The sequence below is a fragment of the Ambystoma mexicanum genome, chromosome 11 (genome assembly GCF_040938575.1).
Source record: "Ambystoma mexicanum isolate Mex_15411 chromosome 11, UKY_AmexF1_1, whole genome shotgun sequence".
NCBI lineage: Eukaryota > Metazoa > Chordata > Amphibia > Caudata > Ambystomatidae > Ambystoma > Ambystoma mexicanum.
Genome location: NC_090934.1, coordinates 162,412,462 through 162,431,186, shown reverse-complemented (window position 1 = coordinate 162,431,186; position 18,725 = coordinate 162,412,462). Strand labels below are relative to the sequence as shown.

General features: G+C 48.3%; 1 protein-coding gene across 2 annotated transcripts in view; it reads right to left on the bottom strand.

Annotated features, from left to right (window-relative positions):
- The window catches only part of STK40 (serine/threonine kinase 40), an 856,346-nt gene extending 837,855 nt beyond the window's left edge, over nt 1-18,491 (bottom strand). The window contains exon 1 of one of the 2 annotated variants that reach the window (XM_069622689.1): nt 18,337-18,491. In XM_069622689.1, coding sequence (XP_069478790.1) covers nt 18,337-18,455 — 119 coding nt within the window. In that variant the 5' untranslated portion in view covers nt 18,456-18,491. The remainder of the gene's footprint in view (nt 1-18,336) is intronic. The other variant, XM_069622690.1, reaches the window with a different exon arrangement.
- Between the last annotated feature and the right edge of the window lie 234 nt (nt 18,492-18,725).

The window sequence follows — 18,725 nt, the reverse complement described above, 5'->3', positions numbered from 1 at the left end:
GCGCGCCTCAAGACTATACCGGTGGCACTGAGGGCCCGGGTGCCAACACCACGGATCTCCCCCGAGCTCCCTACACGACCACTGGATGAGCTGCCCTAGGGAACCCTACCGTTAACGCCTTCATTGGAGATCACACGGCCACTCGGCCCTGCCGCGCTCTGACCACCCCGGGCCCACGCTAGAGAAGACAGAGACCCAACAGGCCAACCGACATGTCCACCAAAGGGGCCAGGTCCAAACAGCGCCAAACCACCATTGACACCTTCACGGCTGGGGGACCCATAGCTTCTGAAACCTCTAACGGCACAATCACAGACGTACAGCCTGACCCCCCCGGGAACGGCTACTGAACCTAGCAACACCCATATCCTCAAAGCCATTAAATTGTTCCAGACCACTATGGAGCACAAAATTGACGCAGTGGCCATAGACCTGGGCCTCCTACGCCAGGACGTCCGCTCCTTAGCCAACAGGACTGATACACTTGAGGCCCAGGTTTGCGAAAACACTGAAACCAAAGTGGTGCTCCTCAAAGATGTTGATGAGCTGCAGCAAAGAGTGAAGAACTTGGAGGAAAGGGCCGAGGAGGCAGACGGGCGGGCTCGCCGGAACAACATCCGCCTCCTGGGCCTGCCGGAGGGCATTGAGGGATCCGACCCCACGAACTACGTGGAGAACCTAATACTACAGGAGATTGGCGCTGAGAAACTGTCCCAAGGCTTCACGATTGAAAGGGCCCATCGATCCCTCGCTAAAAGACCTCCCCCTGGCATCCCACCCAGAACAATAATAGCGAAGGTTCTTAATTACAGAGACCGGGAGACCATCCTGGCCTACTCACGGTCAGGCGGCCAGATCCTCAAAGACTCGGGCAAAATATCCATCTACCCCGACTACACCTTCCAGGTCCAATTGAAGAGGGCTCAATTCATACATACCAAAGCCAGATTGAAGGCCGCCGGACTGCGCTACATGCTCCTATATCCCTCCAGATTGAAAGTAATACGCAACAAAGCCACCCTATTCGACACTCCATCTGAGGCCCGGGACTGGATGGACAGGGAACAGATCCCCGACATAGAGGTAAAGGGACGACAACCGCGCTGAGTCACACCACGATGGCGGCGTTCGGGTCCGAGGACCCTCAAGGGCCCCTCCACGCAAATGCCAGCATGACACAGCTGAACAGATCCTTCACAGCGAGGCACCAGAGTCGAACACTCTTCCACCCCCGGAAGTTTCATTTTTTTGGGTATACACATACCCGCCCGTAGGGCACCAGGCGACCAATGTACGGTCTAACGGAGCGGAAACGGGACAGTCACAACGAGGGAGACCTCGCTCGACCTGTTTTAAGTTTGGGGTGTTTAAAGTTATGGGGGGGGGGGGGAAACAGGAGTTGGCACGAATGTTAGGTGCCGGAAAGGGGAAACACCTAGACCACCGACGTCCACTATACACAGCACGAAGACAACACGGCCCCTAGGCTTGGCGACTCCCAAACTACCGAGAAGAGGGATGGGGGGGTGGTGGCTTTAAAGTCAAGTACCTCTATCTAAAAGCACCAAGACCACTGAAATTCTCTACATGCCTCTTGCCACCAACATGGCCCCTAGCTAGACCCCAAAACAGACGCTATATCTCCAATTACCCATGGCTGACACGATAAAAATCATTACGTGGAACGTCAAAGGCATGAATAGCTATGTGAAACAACGTCGCATCCACGCATATTTGAAAAGATGCAAGGCCGGGATTGCCATGCTCCAAGAAACACACCTATCTGCTGATAAACTGAAGGCATTGGCCAAGACTTGGCGTGGGACCTTGATAGGATCCTCCTACTCCTCTTATGCAAGGGGAGTCTTGATATGGGTTGACCCAACCATCCCCTTCAGACTAATAAGCACAAAAACGGATGACGAGGGTAGGATTGCACTGGCGTGCAGCACCATCGAAGGCAGAGAGGTATGCCTAATTAGCACCTACGCTCCCAACCATGACGCTACTGCTTTCTTCCATTCCCTGTACTCAAGGCTCAGCCCTTACAGAGACAGCGTCATGATCTGGGGAGGCGATCACAATTGCACTCTAGACCCTCTAAAAGATAGATCGGATAATAAACATACCCGCCTGTCCCCCCCTCCCCCCCCCCCCCCCCCCGGCCAAAATTCTGTCCAAACTGACTCGCCAGCTGTTACTCCGAGACTTGTGGAGAGAACTGCACCGTGATCAACAAGTTTTTTCCTTTTACTCCCCACCCCATGCTGTCCATACTAGGCTGGATTATTTGTTTGTAAGCCAAGAACAACAAGCTATGTTTGGCGACGCCCTTTACCTGCCCAGGGTGCTGTCTGACCATTCCCCGCTGCTGGCCACCTGGGAAGTATTCCCGCCTAGACCCCCCGGTCCCTACTTGGAGGCTTAGAGCCGAAGCCCTTCACGATGCGACTTTCCGGGAACACATAAGTGACTGTACCGAGGATTACTGGGAACGAAATTTAAATAGCGTCAGATATATAGGCACTGCATGGGAGGCATACAAGGTAGTCATGAGAAGAGAAATGACTGCGTCCATAGGTGGAGCCCGTAGATCCATCATATCCTCTCTGGAACGCTCGGAGGGGGAGCTGGGCGAATTGGAAAGCAGGGCTGACTCAACCCCAGAACTCCTACGAAGAATAACCGACCTAAAGCAAACCTGTTTAACACACTGGGAATCCCTGGGTAAATTGAGTTACGCTAAACACACCGAAAGAACCCACGCCCTGGGAGACAAACCCGGGAAACTCCTAGCCTGGCTGTATAAAAGAGAGACCCCCCGTGCACCCATTTGCCAAATTCTTAAGCTGGATGGCACCACGGCACATACCCAAAAAGAAATCAACTCAGTCATTTCAGATTTTTATCACAACCTGTACTCCGAGACCCCGCCTGTAGTTGATGCCAGTGCTGAGGATGTCTTGGACATCATTGAGCTGCCTAAACTGGACTCACAGATGGCTGAAACACTAGACAAGCCCATCACTCCCGACGAAGTAAAGGTAATCATTAGATCCCTTCCATCTGGAAAAGCCCCAGGTACCGATGGCCTCCCCGGGGAGTTTACAAGACTTATGAGGAGACTCTAGCCCCTTTGCTGGCCCAGGTGTTTAATGAAGCTTATGAGCGTGGCACCCTCCCTGACACCATGAGGGAAGCCGTTATCATCCCCCTCCTCAAGCCTGGCAAGGATGGTACGGACTGCGGCTCCTACAGGCCCCTATCCATGTTAAACGTTGATAGCAAGATCCTAACCTCCCTCCTAGCGAACAGATTGCATAGGGTAATACCACACTTAATCCATCAGGATCAAACGGGCTATGTGCCCGGGCGCTCCATAACCGAGAACCTGCGGAGGTTGCACCACGTTATATACAGTACTGAACTGAGGCCCCAGAAATACGCGGTTGCGTCATTAGACGCCACCAAAGCCTTCGATTCAGTGCGATGGAAGTGGCTATATGCCACCATGGTAAAAATGGGGATAGGACCAGTTTTCTTGAAATGGACCAAATTGGTTTACACCAATCCATCTGCCAGGGTGCGGACCAACAAGACATACTCTGATACGTGGTCCCTCCACAGGGGCACCCGCCAGGGATGCCCACTATCCCCAATGCTATATATCATCGCCAACGAACCTGTGGCCGCATACCTTAGACAGGAATACGGAGATGGGGGCATTGAGATTGACGGGATAACCCACCTTGTCTCCATGTACGCTGACGATACCTTGTTATACTTACACAATCCCAAACACCTCTTGCCCTACATTCTTGAAACTCTAGAATGTTTCCACAATCACACGGGAATCCGGATTAACAAAGACAAGTCCTGCCTCTACCCGCTAGCTGCACTATACAGGGAAGACTTCAGATCCCTACCCCCCCTTAGATCTCCAATGGCAGGTGACCTCCTTTAGATACCTGGGAATCACTATACACCGTAACCCTCACACGGAACACATCCTCAACAAGATTAGAGCTAAAGATACCCTAGCAAAATCCATGGACTTCTGGGGGAAGCTCCCGCTCTCTATGGCCGGGAGAGCGGACCTCCTCAAGATGGTAGCACTTCCCCGCCTATTACACTGTTTCACCAACGTTCCCTTCAACATCCCCCCATCCTTCTTTAGAGACATTAATAAGTTATGCAGGCAGTTCCTCTGGCAGGGAGGCAGGCACAAGGTAGCGCTGGAGATTCTTCAAAGACCCTACGAAAGGGGAGGATTGAAAGTCCCCAACTTCGAACTGTACTACCTGGCAAGCCAGCTAAGACACGTGATGCGATGGATGGCCGATGAGCTCACTACAGATACCAGACTTCTCCAACCAGCTCTGACCGGCCTTTTACTCAAGAGACCTACTCTGGGTCAAGGAGGGAACCCTAAGGCAGTACCCATACCTAGCGAAGCTTGGAATCCGGCTCTGGAGAAGGTCTTGCAGATCAGTGGGGTCCTCAGATCCATATTCCCCACAGATCCCCATAGCAGCACTCATGGCCCATCGCCCTTGGGGCCAACTGGAAACGCGTGCACAATGGGAACCCTGCGGGGTGGCCACCCTTGGAGACCTGGTTCAAGACCAAGAGATCCTAACATTCTCTGACCTCAGCGAGACCACGGAGCTATCAGCAAGACAATTCCTACTCCACAGAGCAGTGATCCAGGCTATGAAGGACAGATGGCCTGTAGCGGCCATCCTTGCAACGGACAACGAGATCATAGAAACAATGTTAAACACCGCCGAGGGTGGCCACGAAACCTCGCGGCTCTATGAAGCCTTAATGTTAGGCACGACCAGGAATGAGCTCAGAAGCAGAGGAAAGTGGGAAAACGAACTAGGCCTGGAATTCGACGACAGTGAATGGGAAAGAGTAACCCTCTAACACAAGAAAATCTCTAGAAACGCCCGCTTACAACTTATCCAACTATACATCACCAACAGGGCTTACCTAACTCCGGAAACTATATCGAGTTTCAAGGGCGCCGCAATCCAGCTATGCCCTAAATGCAATGAGCCGAGGGCGGGAATGACTCACATGTTCTGGGGTTGCCCAGTGATACGCACCTTTTGGACACAGGTACGGGGAAGGGTAGCAAAAGCAGATATTGAACTAGAGGTGCACGGCCCTGCGGCCTGCATCCTGGGCAGATACAGCCGTGACCACAAAAACAAGCCCCTAAACAGACTAAGAGACTTAATTTATATCACGGTGAAAAGACGCATAGCCATGGATTGGAAGAGCCCCAGAGGCCCGATCGAAGCGCAATGGTGGGACGACCTTACAAAGTGGATAGCTGCCGAGACCGGAGCATGGGAAACAGCAATCCACGAACAGAGGCTGGACTCCAGTGAGGAATTACACCGCTGGGTGTCGCTGACCGTGCCATTACTCCACCCCAGAGCGGTGGACGACTCCTCAGAGGGATCGGCCAGCCCTGGCCTCTAAACTGGCTTGATATTGGACGGTGAAGTTGGCCGTGGTCTTGGGGGTCGGGGGGGGTGGAGGGTGGTATTGGGGAAATTGTGGACGTATATTACATATGCAGTACATGATAAAGTTTGTGGTCTGTTAATCTGTTGAAAATCAATAAAGAAAGTTTAAAAAAAAAAGTTGCTTGTTCACAACATACAAGGTGCTAATCATGAATTTGTAATTTCATTATTAGACATCATACTGAAAATGGGTACTTTTGATAATATACCCACAATCGAGTCAGTAGAATTTCAGGTGCTGATAAGCACTGTACATTTCCTTGCAGCATCAGAATAGAGTGTGGTAGCCAAACGCATGTGTTTATTTTCCATGTCAGCAGCACCCTTGCTGTCTGCCAGCAACGCCACTGGATGCACTGTGCTAGCTCTTAAGATCAGTGCTTAACGCCTGAAGCTCCCCAGTGAATGTGCCAAAATGTGAGATTCTGCCTCATACAATATGTCCATAGACTTTATCCCCAGCTTGGATCTTCTCCACCACCCCCAATTGAAATCGCATGTTTTCCCTCCTGCATTTTCAAGGGGTTTCAGCAGCAGGAACACTGCTGGGTCACAGAACGATCGGGATCACTACAGATCTCTAAATCACCAATTCTACTCTGCTCACATTCACAAGGGGTTGGGACTTTGTGAGCACGACATTTCGACTACTCAGGTAGAATCGCTGTCAATATTACTCACGTGAATAGGGTTCCAATTTGCACCCTTGAGGGGGTGAGGAGAAAGTACGAAGTGCTTAACCTGATGAGCGCAACTTGTTAAGCTGTTTCACAAGCGTAAAACTTTACTCCGAACCGACGTTATTTTAGACAGTTGACTGAACTGTCTAAAATAACGTTGGTTCGGTTCCAATACCAAATCTACGCCTAGCAATATATTACCACTGTATACCTACCTAGGCTAGGTGCACATGGCATGGGGCCCGGGACGGGCAGCAGCTCTTAAATTCTTCACAGGAGAGGCCCAGGATGGGAGGGTGACAGCACAGGGGTCACACTGGCAGGTGGTGGCAGGCAGCTAGAGCTCCTCGCAGTCCACTGTCTGCAGGCACGGGCCTCTCTCACACCTGCTACTGCGCAAGTGCACATGCAAGGGAGAGACAGGGCACGTGTGTTTGGGCCTGGGCAGTGGCTCGGATCCCTATGCGCAGGCACAGACTCTGCAGCCACGGACAGTCAACAGTAACATGAGTAGATGCAGGCCGGCCAGCCCAGGCGGCAGCGATGTTGGTGTCTTTAATTCTCAATCTAATCACAAGCGTTGCTGTCTCCTGACCTGCATCTACCCATGCCGTCAGCCTAGTCATTTCCATTTTCTAGTTGGCAAATAATGGTAGAGGCTATTGTAGTCCTGTGATCTTCATGCAGGGCTACAAGCAAAGGATCCGGGGCTACAGCCACTCTAGCCCCAGCCCCCCCCCCCCCCAAGCGACGCCCCTGCATGTGGCGCTAAATTATGAGGAAGGACAGGAGCCAAATGAGCGCAGGACCTTAAACGAGAAAACAGTGTGAAACGTCACAGGCAGAGGGGCACATGCCATTTTACACAGACGCAGCTATAATTATTTATTGAAATGCCCCCAGGAGGACCCCCGCCCTAAATAAGAAGCCGCCACACCAGTGTCTGGTTTACTCAGTCACACCAGTGTATAGGCCCGCAATGTTCGAGTCAAGCACAGAGCGCCCTCAAGTTCCAACCAAGGTGCCTGGCTGCCTGCTGCCACGCCTCACGCACGAGGCCTTCAATGTCGAAGTGAGTGGGCGGGAGCAACCGTGTAAGCAGCAACTGTGTTTGATTGGCTGTAGCAGTGCAGCACGTGCATCCAAGCGCTGCTACAGCCAATCAAATTAAAGGCATGTGATGTGCGACTGCAGCAACTTGCGAGTGGCTCAGCCCTGTAGCCCGTCAACAGGAATTTAAAAAAAATTTGTTCAACAATCCAAAAAATAAAAAAATTAAAAAATATTGTGCGTGGTTGAATAAACAATATGCACCGCTTCACAATCAAAGGGGCGCACCTTACAGGAAACGTTGGTCCTTATGATCCTTACCGACTGATCCACAGGACGGAACAGGTGTCCTCATTTCGCAAAAGGCTCGTGAAAGAATGTGAAGAAACGGTAGGTAAATTAAACTTTAATTTACGGAGCTCGCCCGAGTCAATCTTGCATTTGCTCCTTTTAACCGTTAGTCCTGCCTCACATAATCTTTCCAACACCTGTTACAACACTTCATCATGCTCCTTAGTGGAACTAGCATATATTAGAACATCATCTTGGAACACAATGTTTTTTACTCCATCCAGAACTGTCTCCATCACCCTTTGGAATACAGCCGCCGCCGAGGCGAGTCCAAATGGCATCCTACAATACTTAAATGTTCCAAATATTGTAATAAATGCTGTCAAGTGTTGACACTCTTCCTTCAATGGAATCTGATGATACGCCTGAGAAAGGTCAATGACTGAAAATACTTTGGCATTGTTTAGTACAGATAATTTATCACCAATCATCAGCAGGGGATGCCTATCAACTAGGATGTTTCTGTTCAGATCCCGCAGGTCTACACAAAGTCTAATGTCTCCACTCGCCTTGGCAGCTACCACCACCGGCGACAACCATTCTGAGCTCTCACTCTTTTCTATTATTCACTTTTGAAGCAATGCCTCTACCTCCATCTTCAGTTTCTCGCTCAATTCATGAGGCACTGGCCTCACCTTATGCACTTTTGGACTCGCGCCTGCTTTTAACTGAATTTGGTGCTCAAATCCTTTCAACATTCCCAATTCATCTTTGAATACCATGGGATACTCCTTCTCCCACTTGTCCTTCAATTCTGCCACATCAATGGGTGTCTCTGCATTCGCTTGGATTCTGATCCCTAATTTCCATTGTTCACCCCATCCCAGAAGTGATGACCCTTCTTGTGTCACAGATATTTCATTCACAGCTTCTTCCTTTATATTTTATGGAGGACTGGAACATCCCTACTACATTTTCACGTTCCCATATGCATAGGGCTCAATATTGTGTTCTTTCAACATTTTCACGTCTCCCTGCATGCAACTCAAGAATGTCGCCTTCGACATTAAGGTCCACGGTGAACAACTGTCCACCTTCATGGTCACAACTCTCCCGTTGATCATGAATACGTCAGTGGGTGCACCTCCTTTACTTGACACCTCCGAAATCTCCAGCACATGCTTTGTCTGGCTGCACAGTTCCATTACTTGATCCTCTACTTGTTCTGGTACTCTTCCTCCTGTTTCAATGTTCTGCACCACACCTGATTCCCGACATACCCTCGCGAAATGGCCCCTCTTTTTGCATTTCAAACACGAGATATTCTTGGCGGGACAAAACATACTTGTGGAAATGTGGCGGTTGCTCCCACACTTATAACATCTTATTTCTTTGTTCGGGACACTCTTGCGGAAACCCTTCACAGCGGCCACTTCTCCTTCTCGCTTGTCTCCCTTCATAGTAGACATATTTGTGCCATACTCCTTGCTGTATCAATGGCCAATTCAAGTGATGCATCCTTTAATAATAGTCTTTCCTGTATTTTCACATTATTCGTGCATCTGACTAATTGGTCTCTTATAAGAGAGTCTGTGAGCACCCCAAATTCACATGTATGGCTCAATGACCTTAGTGCCGCGATGAAATTCTCCACTGGTTCCTGTGGATCTTGTACCCTTTGGAAGAACTTATGCCTCTCAAACGTTAGGTTCTTCTTAGCCTCAAAATGGATCTCCAATTTCCTTTCCACCATTGAATACTGGTCGATTTCCCCTTGGCCTTGCTGCACTAGATCAGGCAATCCATCATAAACACTTCTGCCCTCAGTTCCTAAGTTATGGAGTAGGATTGCTTCTTTTCTTGCAGACGCAAACTTATCACCCCCTATTGCAATCAGGTAAGTATCAAACAATTTTTTCCACCTGTCCCATCTTATTGGCGGATTACCAGGCTCTGACAGGAACGGAGGTGGTGGTGACATACTCGCCGCAGCCATTTTTCCCGTAGTACAAGCCAAATTTATTCGACCAATATGCTCTTATGCACCGTTGTACACTAAGTAAATTTGCTTATTACACCTAGTGTGTTCTTATCAGCCTTCTTATCTCTCTGCCAGTAATCCTCTTATTCTGGCCGTATGACTCCTCCCTATTCTCTGTCCAAAGCTTCAAAATAGCTTCCTATAGGAATCACAGTCCTTTACTTAATACCAATCCTTAAGCAGGTTCTATCCTTAGGTTGGTACTACACCCTTCTTCAATAATTCCTTAGGGATCCTGTAGATGGCACCTTATAAATTACTTCTCCTCCTGAATGTGCCTTCCCTTATGGTTGTTCTCCTTAGTTCAGTTCAATAATTTCCTCTAGGATCCTCTAGATGGCACTGTGTTCGCATGTGCCTCCTCCCCCTCTTATTGTGCTCAATTCCTTTTCCCCAGTCCCCTCTCCCTCTTTGTTCTTCCTCCTCACCTCTGTGTCCTGAGGGGTCTGGGTGTGCAGCACCACTTGGCTTTTATGATGAGGTGGGGAGAGCGAAGAGCTCCTGCTCCACACTCCTCCTCCGCCGCGGAGACCGTCTCCCTGCAGCTACGAAACTCAGCTGCTTAGACAGTCCCCCTGCGGCTGACGCGGCGACCGTCCCCCTGCAGCTCTGAGACTCTGCTGCCCGGACAGTCCCCCTGCGGCCCCCCACCTCTTTCCTGCCACTCGGTCCTCTGCAGACGTAGGGGTCAGCACGCTGGATGTCCCGACACTCCGCTCACTCACAGGGACACCCTGCTGGCTCCCTGGCGAGCTCCGTTCCTTGTTGCCACATGAAAGAATGTGAAGAAACGGTAGGTAAATTAAACTTTAATTTACGGAGTTCGCCCGAGTCTCCACACAGTGCTCTCTCCTAAATCTCGCCAACCGTCACTCGTTGGTCACACGGCTCTCTACACATCCAATCCAGAGAGTCCGCGAGACCAGCTTGAGTACAACATTCCACCCATAAGCTCTACAGCTCGCTTTAAGGTGATGCAAACATTTGCACGAGCCCTTGTTTTTAGATTTGTCTCCACTATTTAAATGTTGGGGTTTTATGTGCTAAATATATTTTCCGACTTCCTGGGCAATCATTAAGACAAAACAACCAAAGACACACTTGCAGGGAACTCAGTTTGCGAACAGGGGACTACGCCGCTTATCCTTGGAACCTTCCACCTTTCAGATTCCCCCATGACAGTCGGAGTGATGGAAACTGGAGCATGGAAAACAATTATTGGAAGCTTGTACAATAAATGAGGATTCCAAGTTATTCTGATAAGTGACTTCAGAAGAACTAACGTCCTTCCCCAACAAACCAAGACCAGGACCTTCCGACAATGGTACAACGCTGCCCTACACATGTGCTTTTGCACAAATATACCACTATAAGCTCAGTTTTGCCATAATAGAGTTAAGGGAACTTGCCTGAGCCTTAATGTCCTCTTTACATTATTTTGTACAGTTTAATGAGCAAGGTAAGGGACAATTTCAAAGCGTGCAAGGCAAGCAAAGAGTCTTGAATCCCATCATTAAAACAAGGAAGGGGGTTAAATATCAGACTTTTCGGCAAGGACGGTTGATAGGAGAAAGGCAACGGCTCAAATATCTTCGAGCTCTCAGATGCATAACCAGAGGGAGATCGGGACAGGCACGCTAGTCTCAACCCATTTTCCAGTAATGTCATAGGTACAGAGGAAAGAGCTGAATGCCTGCGTCTATAACAGGTACTGCATTGCCCCCATGCTGAAGTCCTCGTTTAGCCCTGGTCTAAAAGGATGACTTTAGAGACCATCCTAGGGTCATCTGATGATCATCGAACTACACTAGAAGTCATTCCCACATCAGACGTCATCAGGCTGTTAAAGTCATCAGCAAAAATCTCAGAATGGTGGATGATTTGGGGATGGGCTTAGGGTGACTTAATGAATATGCTAACATTATCCCCATTTTAGAAAACTTTGTTCCTGATGATTTTAGGATGACCTACTGATCACTTCAAGAGATTGCACGTTTGTCCCGGACGATTTGGGGATTATTCTGGGATGACCTGCTCATTACTTCAAGAGCATTGCCATGAAACAGGTTTGTTCTTGATGATTTGGGGATGACTTACTGATTACTTTAAAACATCAGAGTTTGTAGGATGATATGCGGACCAATACAGATAGTCATTCTGCTTTTGCTTAGTTGCACTTATGCTGAATGATCCCCCACTGTGGCAAATGTAAAGCTTGAGACTATGTTTGGCCAAAGTAGAAGGCAGAGGCCTAAACATAGCATGCACCCCCTGGGTGAGAATCCTTTGCCATCCCAGTCAAAAGCAGGAACCCAGCACCCTCACAATCAATACATTTCCATGCTGACTTGTTAGGCAAGAATTGGCGTTGTCCCACTGTGTGAGACTACACAACACTTATCTGCTTGGTATTAGGTAAGCCCACCTTTTGGTATAGGTCTGAACTACACAGGTTGGTAGTGTGATTGAGCAGCCAGGCCTATCTCAAGAGGGATAAACTGTGCTGTACAAATGAAATCTGTAAATACAAGTAGCCAAGTAACACTTACACTCAAGGTTTCAGTTATAAATATTTATTTAACTAACAATTTTTTTAATAAGCGTTCTTTAGAAAGGCTATTCAACGTAAATATACTTTTAAATTACTTTTCAGGACCAGAGCAAGTTAGTGGATAATCTTTGGATATGCTTCATACACAATTGCTACACCATGGGGCGACTTCAATCACAAGGACAGAAATGGCATTTATATATCACGCTTGCAGATTCTGAGGTTGCAGAAAGGTTTAAGGAAGGAAAAAGGGTATAGCAGACCCCGTATTCCTGAGCCTTAGTCGTGGTGACAAGAGGGAGGACATCTGTAGGGCTCATGCAGTGGTACTTCGGAGGTCGTTGGCGGCTACGGGCTCTTTTTGGTTCAGCGGCACTTTGCGGGTTTCAGCACTTAGTAAACAGCACTGTTGCGGATCTCTGGTACCGGTTGGCTTCCTTCACTCCTTGGGTCTGGTGAGGGGACTCTAGCTCTGGTCGTCCTGCTTCTGGATGGTCCTTAGGAGACTCCTGGAGCTTCTAGCCGGATTTCACACGTTTCACTCTACTGCGGATTACTCGACCCCTGGCACTTGGTTCTTACAGCAATGAAGAAGTACAGCCAGACAGGGAAGATGGTCCAGTGGAGTTCGTCTCTAGGTTAGTTGGTCCCACTAACCCAAGGGGAGAAGTCCATTCCAGAGCTTCTGTCTGAAAAGGGAGTTTCAGCACAGCAGCAGGGCTTCACCAGGCAATTCAAAGGTCCAGGAGAATGCAGCAAGCTTTGTTCATGGTTTCTTCGTTGGGTGTTTCTCCCGGTGGTCGACTCTGCCTCTAGTCCCAAAACCCTCGACTTAAGCAGGTTTCTCCCATTCATGCACAGCCTAGGCTGTCAATCACACATCAGGGTCGCTGTCCTGAAAGGACAGCCAGCCAGCCTTTCAGGACTGGTTGCATTTAGGCATTCCTAGAGACAATGGACAGGGGAGTTTCGGGACCCTCCCTCACATCTTGTCCTTCCAGACACACTGGAGCCAGAGGCAGGACTCAGGGCTGAAGTGCAGCAATGGCAAGACAAACAAAGGGCTTCAATCTGTTTGACGCACATAGTAAAACCCAAGAAAGACCTCACAAACAGAAAATGGCAACAACAAAAAAAAAAAAAAAAAAAAAAAAGAGGACAGGGGCCGTGTTGATAAAATGGTCACCCCTGGGTGCTATACTGCAGCTGAGGGTTCATCCTGCGGTAGAAAAACACAATGGTAGGAAAAATTAAACCACTGCCCTAGTCATTTAAAAGTAGGGAGGGCAACATACAAATGTTACATGGGAATGTAGGATAAGGGGCTACTAGGTAACCCCCCAGCACTCCACATACGATGGTGTGCGCTGGACCCACAAAGAGAAAAGGTAAGTAAAGTCATTTTCACTTTAGTATTCTTGGGAACAGCAGTTCACACAAGAAAGGGTACATTAAGTTGATGTGTGTCACCATACAAAAAGTAGATGCATATGGAGTTTGTCAAGACTCCCAAAACACATAATCCAAAGGTCAAAACACAAGATGCAGTGGGAAAAGGGTCTCACGCCAAGGTTAAAATGTAAAAGTCCTACAGTCCAGCAAAAGAGCTGGGGGTCTCTAAGGTTGAAGGGAATTAGCACAGAAACGAGAATACTCCCTAGCATGACTGCACCAATATATGCCAGTATTCACATGCACTCCTCACAATATTCATGTTTGCTTTGCGCAAAATCCAACAACCATAACGAAAAGTACCCCGAGGATGAAAAAAAATAAAACAAAAGAAAAGGATAAAAAAAATAATAATAAAAAAAAAAAAAAGCAATAAAACCACTAAATGCCATCAACTACCCACAACCTACCAAATACAAGCAACAACAATCCACAAACAGCAAAGACTAAACCCAAAAGACCATGAAAAACACCAATCGAAAGAGGATGCCCACTAAGGAACACAACCCACGAATCATGCCTCGCCACAAGAAAGACAAAGAAACCTGAAAAGACAATAGAAATAATAAGAAATCCCAAACCACTTGCGAAGTCACGGACCAGCATGATCCCACAACCCCAAAAAAACTCGACAAACATCTGAGATGGTCCAAGGAGACATACAAATAACAGAGCAAAGACAAACTACAATGCTCGCTACCTGTCCACATACGACAACGTGGTAAACAAAAACAGCACAGCAACAATGAACCGACAGCCAACAAGCTTCACGAATACAGACCCAACCAGGACACCAAACGGATGACAACTAATAAACCATCCCAACCCGGTCTCCACCATGGACAATACCCCAGCCAGAACAAGGAACACATTGGAAACCATCACACTCACTCTACACCCCCCTATATCACCAAGACTGAAACAACAGAGGGGTAGCGACCCCATTTACCAACCGGAAACAAACCAACTCTGCCATGAACCTGATCGGTCTTCTCTACAAACTAACCAACAAAGAACCATCCCACCCAAAAGACTCAACCGGGAAAAACCCACCTGGAATGGAAACCCAACCAACACCACACTGGTCAGAACAAGCAATACTAACAACAACACAAAAGGGAAATCCAGCAAACTACACTGCAGCCTCCTCAACATTAGATCCATGACAAAACACTCAACAGAAACCAATGACCTAAGCGAAGGAGGCACAGACGTGCTCTTCCTTACAGAAACCTGGCTATCAGACAACTATAAAGCCATCGCTAACGAAGCAATATCTGACAATTATAAATTAATACACGTCAACAGAGAAAACCGAAGAGGAGGTGGAAACGCAATTATACACACAAAACACACCTGAGCATCTCGAATCATCACAACCAACGCGGAAGACTATGAATCCCTCCTAATCAAGATAGAACTCAACGACCAATCCAACATAGTACTCCTACTGATCTACAGACATCTTCTTACAACCCCAACTTTGCAACAAAACTAGCGGACGAGGCCGCCATGCTATCAACCCACCACGACAATCTAGGTGAAAGAGATCCCACTGATACACACTCAACAATTGGATCACCAAGGCCATTGACCAATTAGCACCAGCTAAAACATTCAAAGCAACAGCACCAAAAAAAACTGGCAGCAAAATGGTTCACAGAAGAACTGAGAAAACACCAAATGGAGAGAATCCACCAGACAAGACTAAATTAAATACCAAAGACAACTCAAACTGTACAAAGCAACAATCCTCAAAACACAAAAAAAATATAAACACTATTACGCCACAAGAATCGGCAAAGAATTCATAGAAAGAACTCCATCACCCCTAAACAAACACTTCGTGAAAGTCACTTACACCAGAGCATGGTCTGTGTAGTAGCTGCACAGCAGTTACTGCCTTTTATCGGGCAGTAGCCTGCGCAGGTATTATATATGTAGTCACTTACAACAGAGCAGGATGTGTTTAGTAGCTGCGCAGCAGTTGCTGCCTCTGTGGGCATTATCCTGCACAGGTATTATTAGATATGTAGTCACTTACACCAGAACACAGTCTATGTAGTAGCCGCACAATAGTTACTGTGTCTGTGAGCATTATCTGGCACAGGTGTATATATATATATATATATATATATATATATATATAGCAGAAAGGGAAGAAAAAATGAATCGCACTCCCGCAGGGACAAAGAAACAAATGCCAGGTTCAGTAGGAAGTCGGAAGAAACACCCGAGACACAGTGAAACAATTACTGATGTCTTTTAATGTTAATACAGAAATAAAAAAAACAAATGCATTGTGCAAAAAACAAATGCACAGCACAAAGCAGCACATAGAGGACAGAACAGCAGGACGCCTAAGTTAAGCAGCCTGCAAACAACGCGTTTCGCGCTATACTGGAGCTGTGTAGTAGCTGCACAGCAGTTACTGCGTCTGCGAGCATTAGCCGGCGCTGGTACCATTATATATGACAAGTCAAGTGGCACAGCGAGTAGAGCGCTCGCTTTGACATAAGTGCAGAGCCTGCTAACGCAGGTTCGAATCCCGGCGGGGCCAAACTCAGCCTTTCATCCTTCCGAGGTCGATAAATGAGCACCACACACCGTGGGTAATAATAAGCAGCGCTCAGATACCCGAGGGTTCGTAGCGCTATATAAAAGTGCCAAATTATTATTATTATATGTACAGGGTCTGTATAGTAGCTGCACAGAAGTTACTGCGCAGGTATTATATATGTAGTCACTTACACCAGTGCATGGTTTGTGTAGTAGCTGCATAGCAGTTACTGGTCCTTCCTCTCCGACATCTTTTTCTCCACCTGTGGTGTCCCCCAGGGATCTAATCTCTCTCCCTGGCTGTTCAACCAGTATCTGGCACTCCTTGCCCACCGCATCGCCGCTCTCTGCCCTAATTTCCAGTGCTATGCGGACGATACCCAGCTCATTTTCAGGCTACCCTCAGTCTCCCCCTCTCCTTCCCTCATCTCTGACTGTCTGTCTGCTATCCAGGAATGGTGTGCCGCCAATGACCTCTGCCTTAATGCCAGTAAGACTGAGATTCTACTCATCGGTACACCCACTCCCTCCTTCCCTGCAGCTCTCTGGCCTGCCTCCCTTGGCCCCCTCCCTGCAAGGCAAAAAACCTTGGGGTCATCTTCGACTCCACACTCCTTCTCTCCTCATATTTCTGACGTCGCTAAGAAGTCACACTACCAGCTGCACCTCCTCAGAGGTATTCTTCCCTTCCTCTCCTTATCTATCTAGCCTCTATCTTAATCTGCCTGCCTCCACAACTCATCCAGAACAGAACTGCGAGACTTGTCCTTGGCCTCAAGCCCAGGGACCGTATCTCTCCAGGACTGAAATCTCTACACTGGCTCCCAGTGGCTGCGAGGATAAAGTTCAAAACCCTCTGCATTGTCCACAAGGCCTTTTGGGGCCAGGGTCCTAAATACCTTCAACTCTCTCTTCCCAAATATCTTCCTTCCCGAGCCCTTCGCTCATCCGCCTCCAACTCCCTCAGGGTCAGCCGCTTCTCGAAGCAACGAGCTGGGGGTAGATCTCTCTCCGCGGCAGGGGCCTCCCTCTGGAACAGCCTTCCTGCCTCCCTGAAACTTGAGGAGAACCATCTCCGGTTCCAGAAGCACCTCAAAACCTTCCTCTTTGCTTCGGTTTTCTCTCTCCCTCTCCCCTGCTGAACAGCTAATATTCTTCACTGAAACTGCACTGATTCTGCAACTGGACCACTCTTAACGGCCTCGGTCCTGGGCCCAGCCACTCTCCACTTGCACTGATGCCCTGGAACCCCTCTGCACTGCGGGACTGTCTCTGTATCCCTACAGCCCCCCCCCCCTTTCCCAGCACTTGTTCTGCACTTACCTTGCACTTGCCACCAGCTGGCCCTATTTATTTATTACTTTACGCCACTTACCTTGTACTGCACTTCCCCCCCCCCTCCCCTTCCCCTTGCACTTTTCCCCCTCCCCCACCCCTGCACGTGCGCGATCTGAATGACACCTGGCCTAGTAGGATCGTTGTCTGTCTCCCCTTGTTCCTCCCCTCCCTGCCTCGTCGCGCCTTGAAACACCTGTGTATAGGCGCGTTACAAATGCCATATCATATCTGCGAGCATTAGCCTGCTGTGCAGCTACTACACAGACCGTGCTCTGGTATAAGTGACTACATATCTAATAATACCTGCACAGGCTAATGCTCACAGACGCAGTAACTGCTGTGCAGCTGCTACACAGCCTGTGCAGGTATTATTAGATATGTAGTCACTTACACCAGAGCACGGTCTGTGTAGCAGCTGCACAGCAGTTACTGCGTCTGCGAGCCTTAGCCTGTGCAGGTACTATAATATATATATATATACACAGGGTCTGTGTAGTAGCTGCACAGCAGTTACTGCCTCTGCAGGCATTGCAGAGCCTGAACCGTACCGTAAATGAGCTTCGGAGCAGCTACTGTGTCTATGCCAACAACAGGCTGCCCCGTGTAATTTCAAAACCAGACGTTTACAAAATCACTTACTTACAATATTTAATTTCAACAAGTGATAAGTGCAACAGAGGGAATTACATCTTCAACGTACAGGTACATTCCTAGAGGTTGCAAAACGTCTCCTCTTAACAATATAACAACAAAGGGAAAAGAACGTCTAAGTTGATGGATGGTAAAAGAAATGCATATAAAACTCACTAAAAGAGTTGGATCGCATGCACTCACCTGATGCTGCGTGGAAACGGGACTTGAGCGTTTCGTATAGGGTAGTTTTCTAGTTCCAATTCCAGAAACGGACAATAGCAACACTCCGCCTCCACTTCATCACGTGGGCTGTTCTGCATCACGTGGGTTTAAACGTCCACTTCATCACGTGGGCTTCTCTGCATTACGTGGGTTTCAACGTCCGATTCATCACGTGGGCTGCTCTGCGTCACGTGAGTTTGAACGTCCGCTTTATCATGTGGGTTTCAACGTTTACGTCATCATAATTTTTGCATGAGCTGGAACCCAGAGTTGCCAGGTTCGCTTATTATAAGCGACTTTGGACTTGTTTTTAGCCAAAGTCGATTATGATAGTTGGAGGTCGCTTGTCGCAGTTTTTGTCCGCTTGT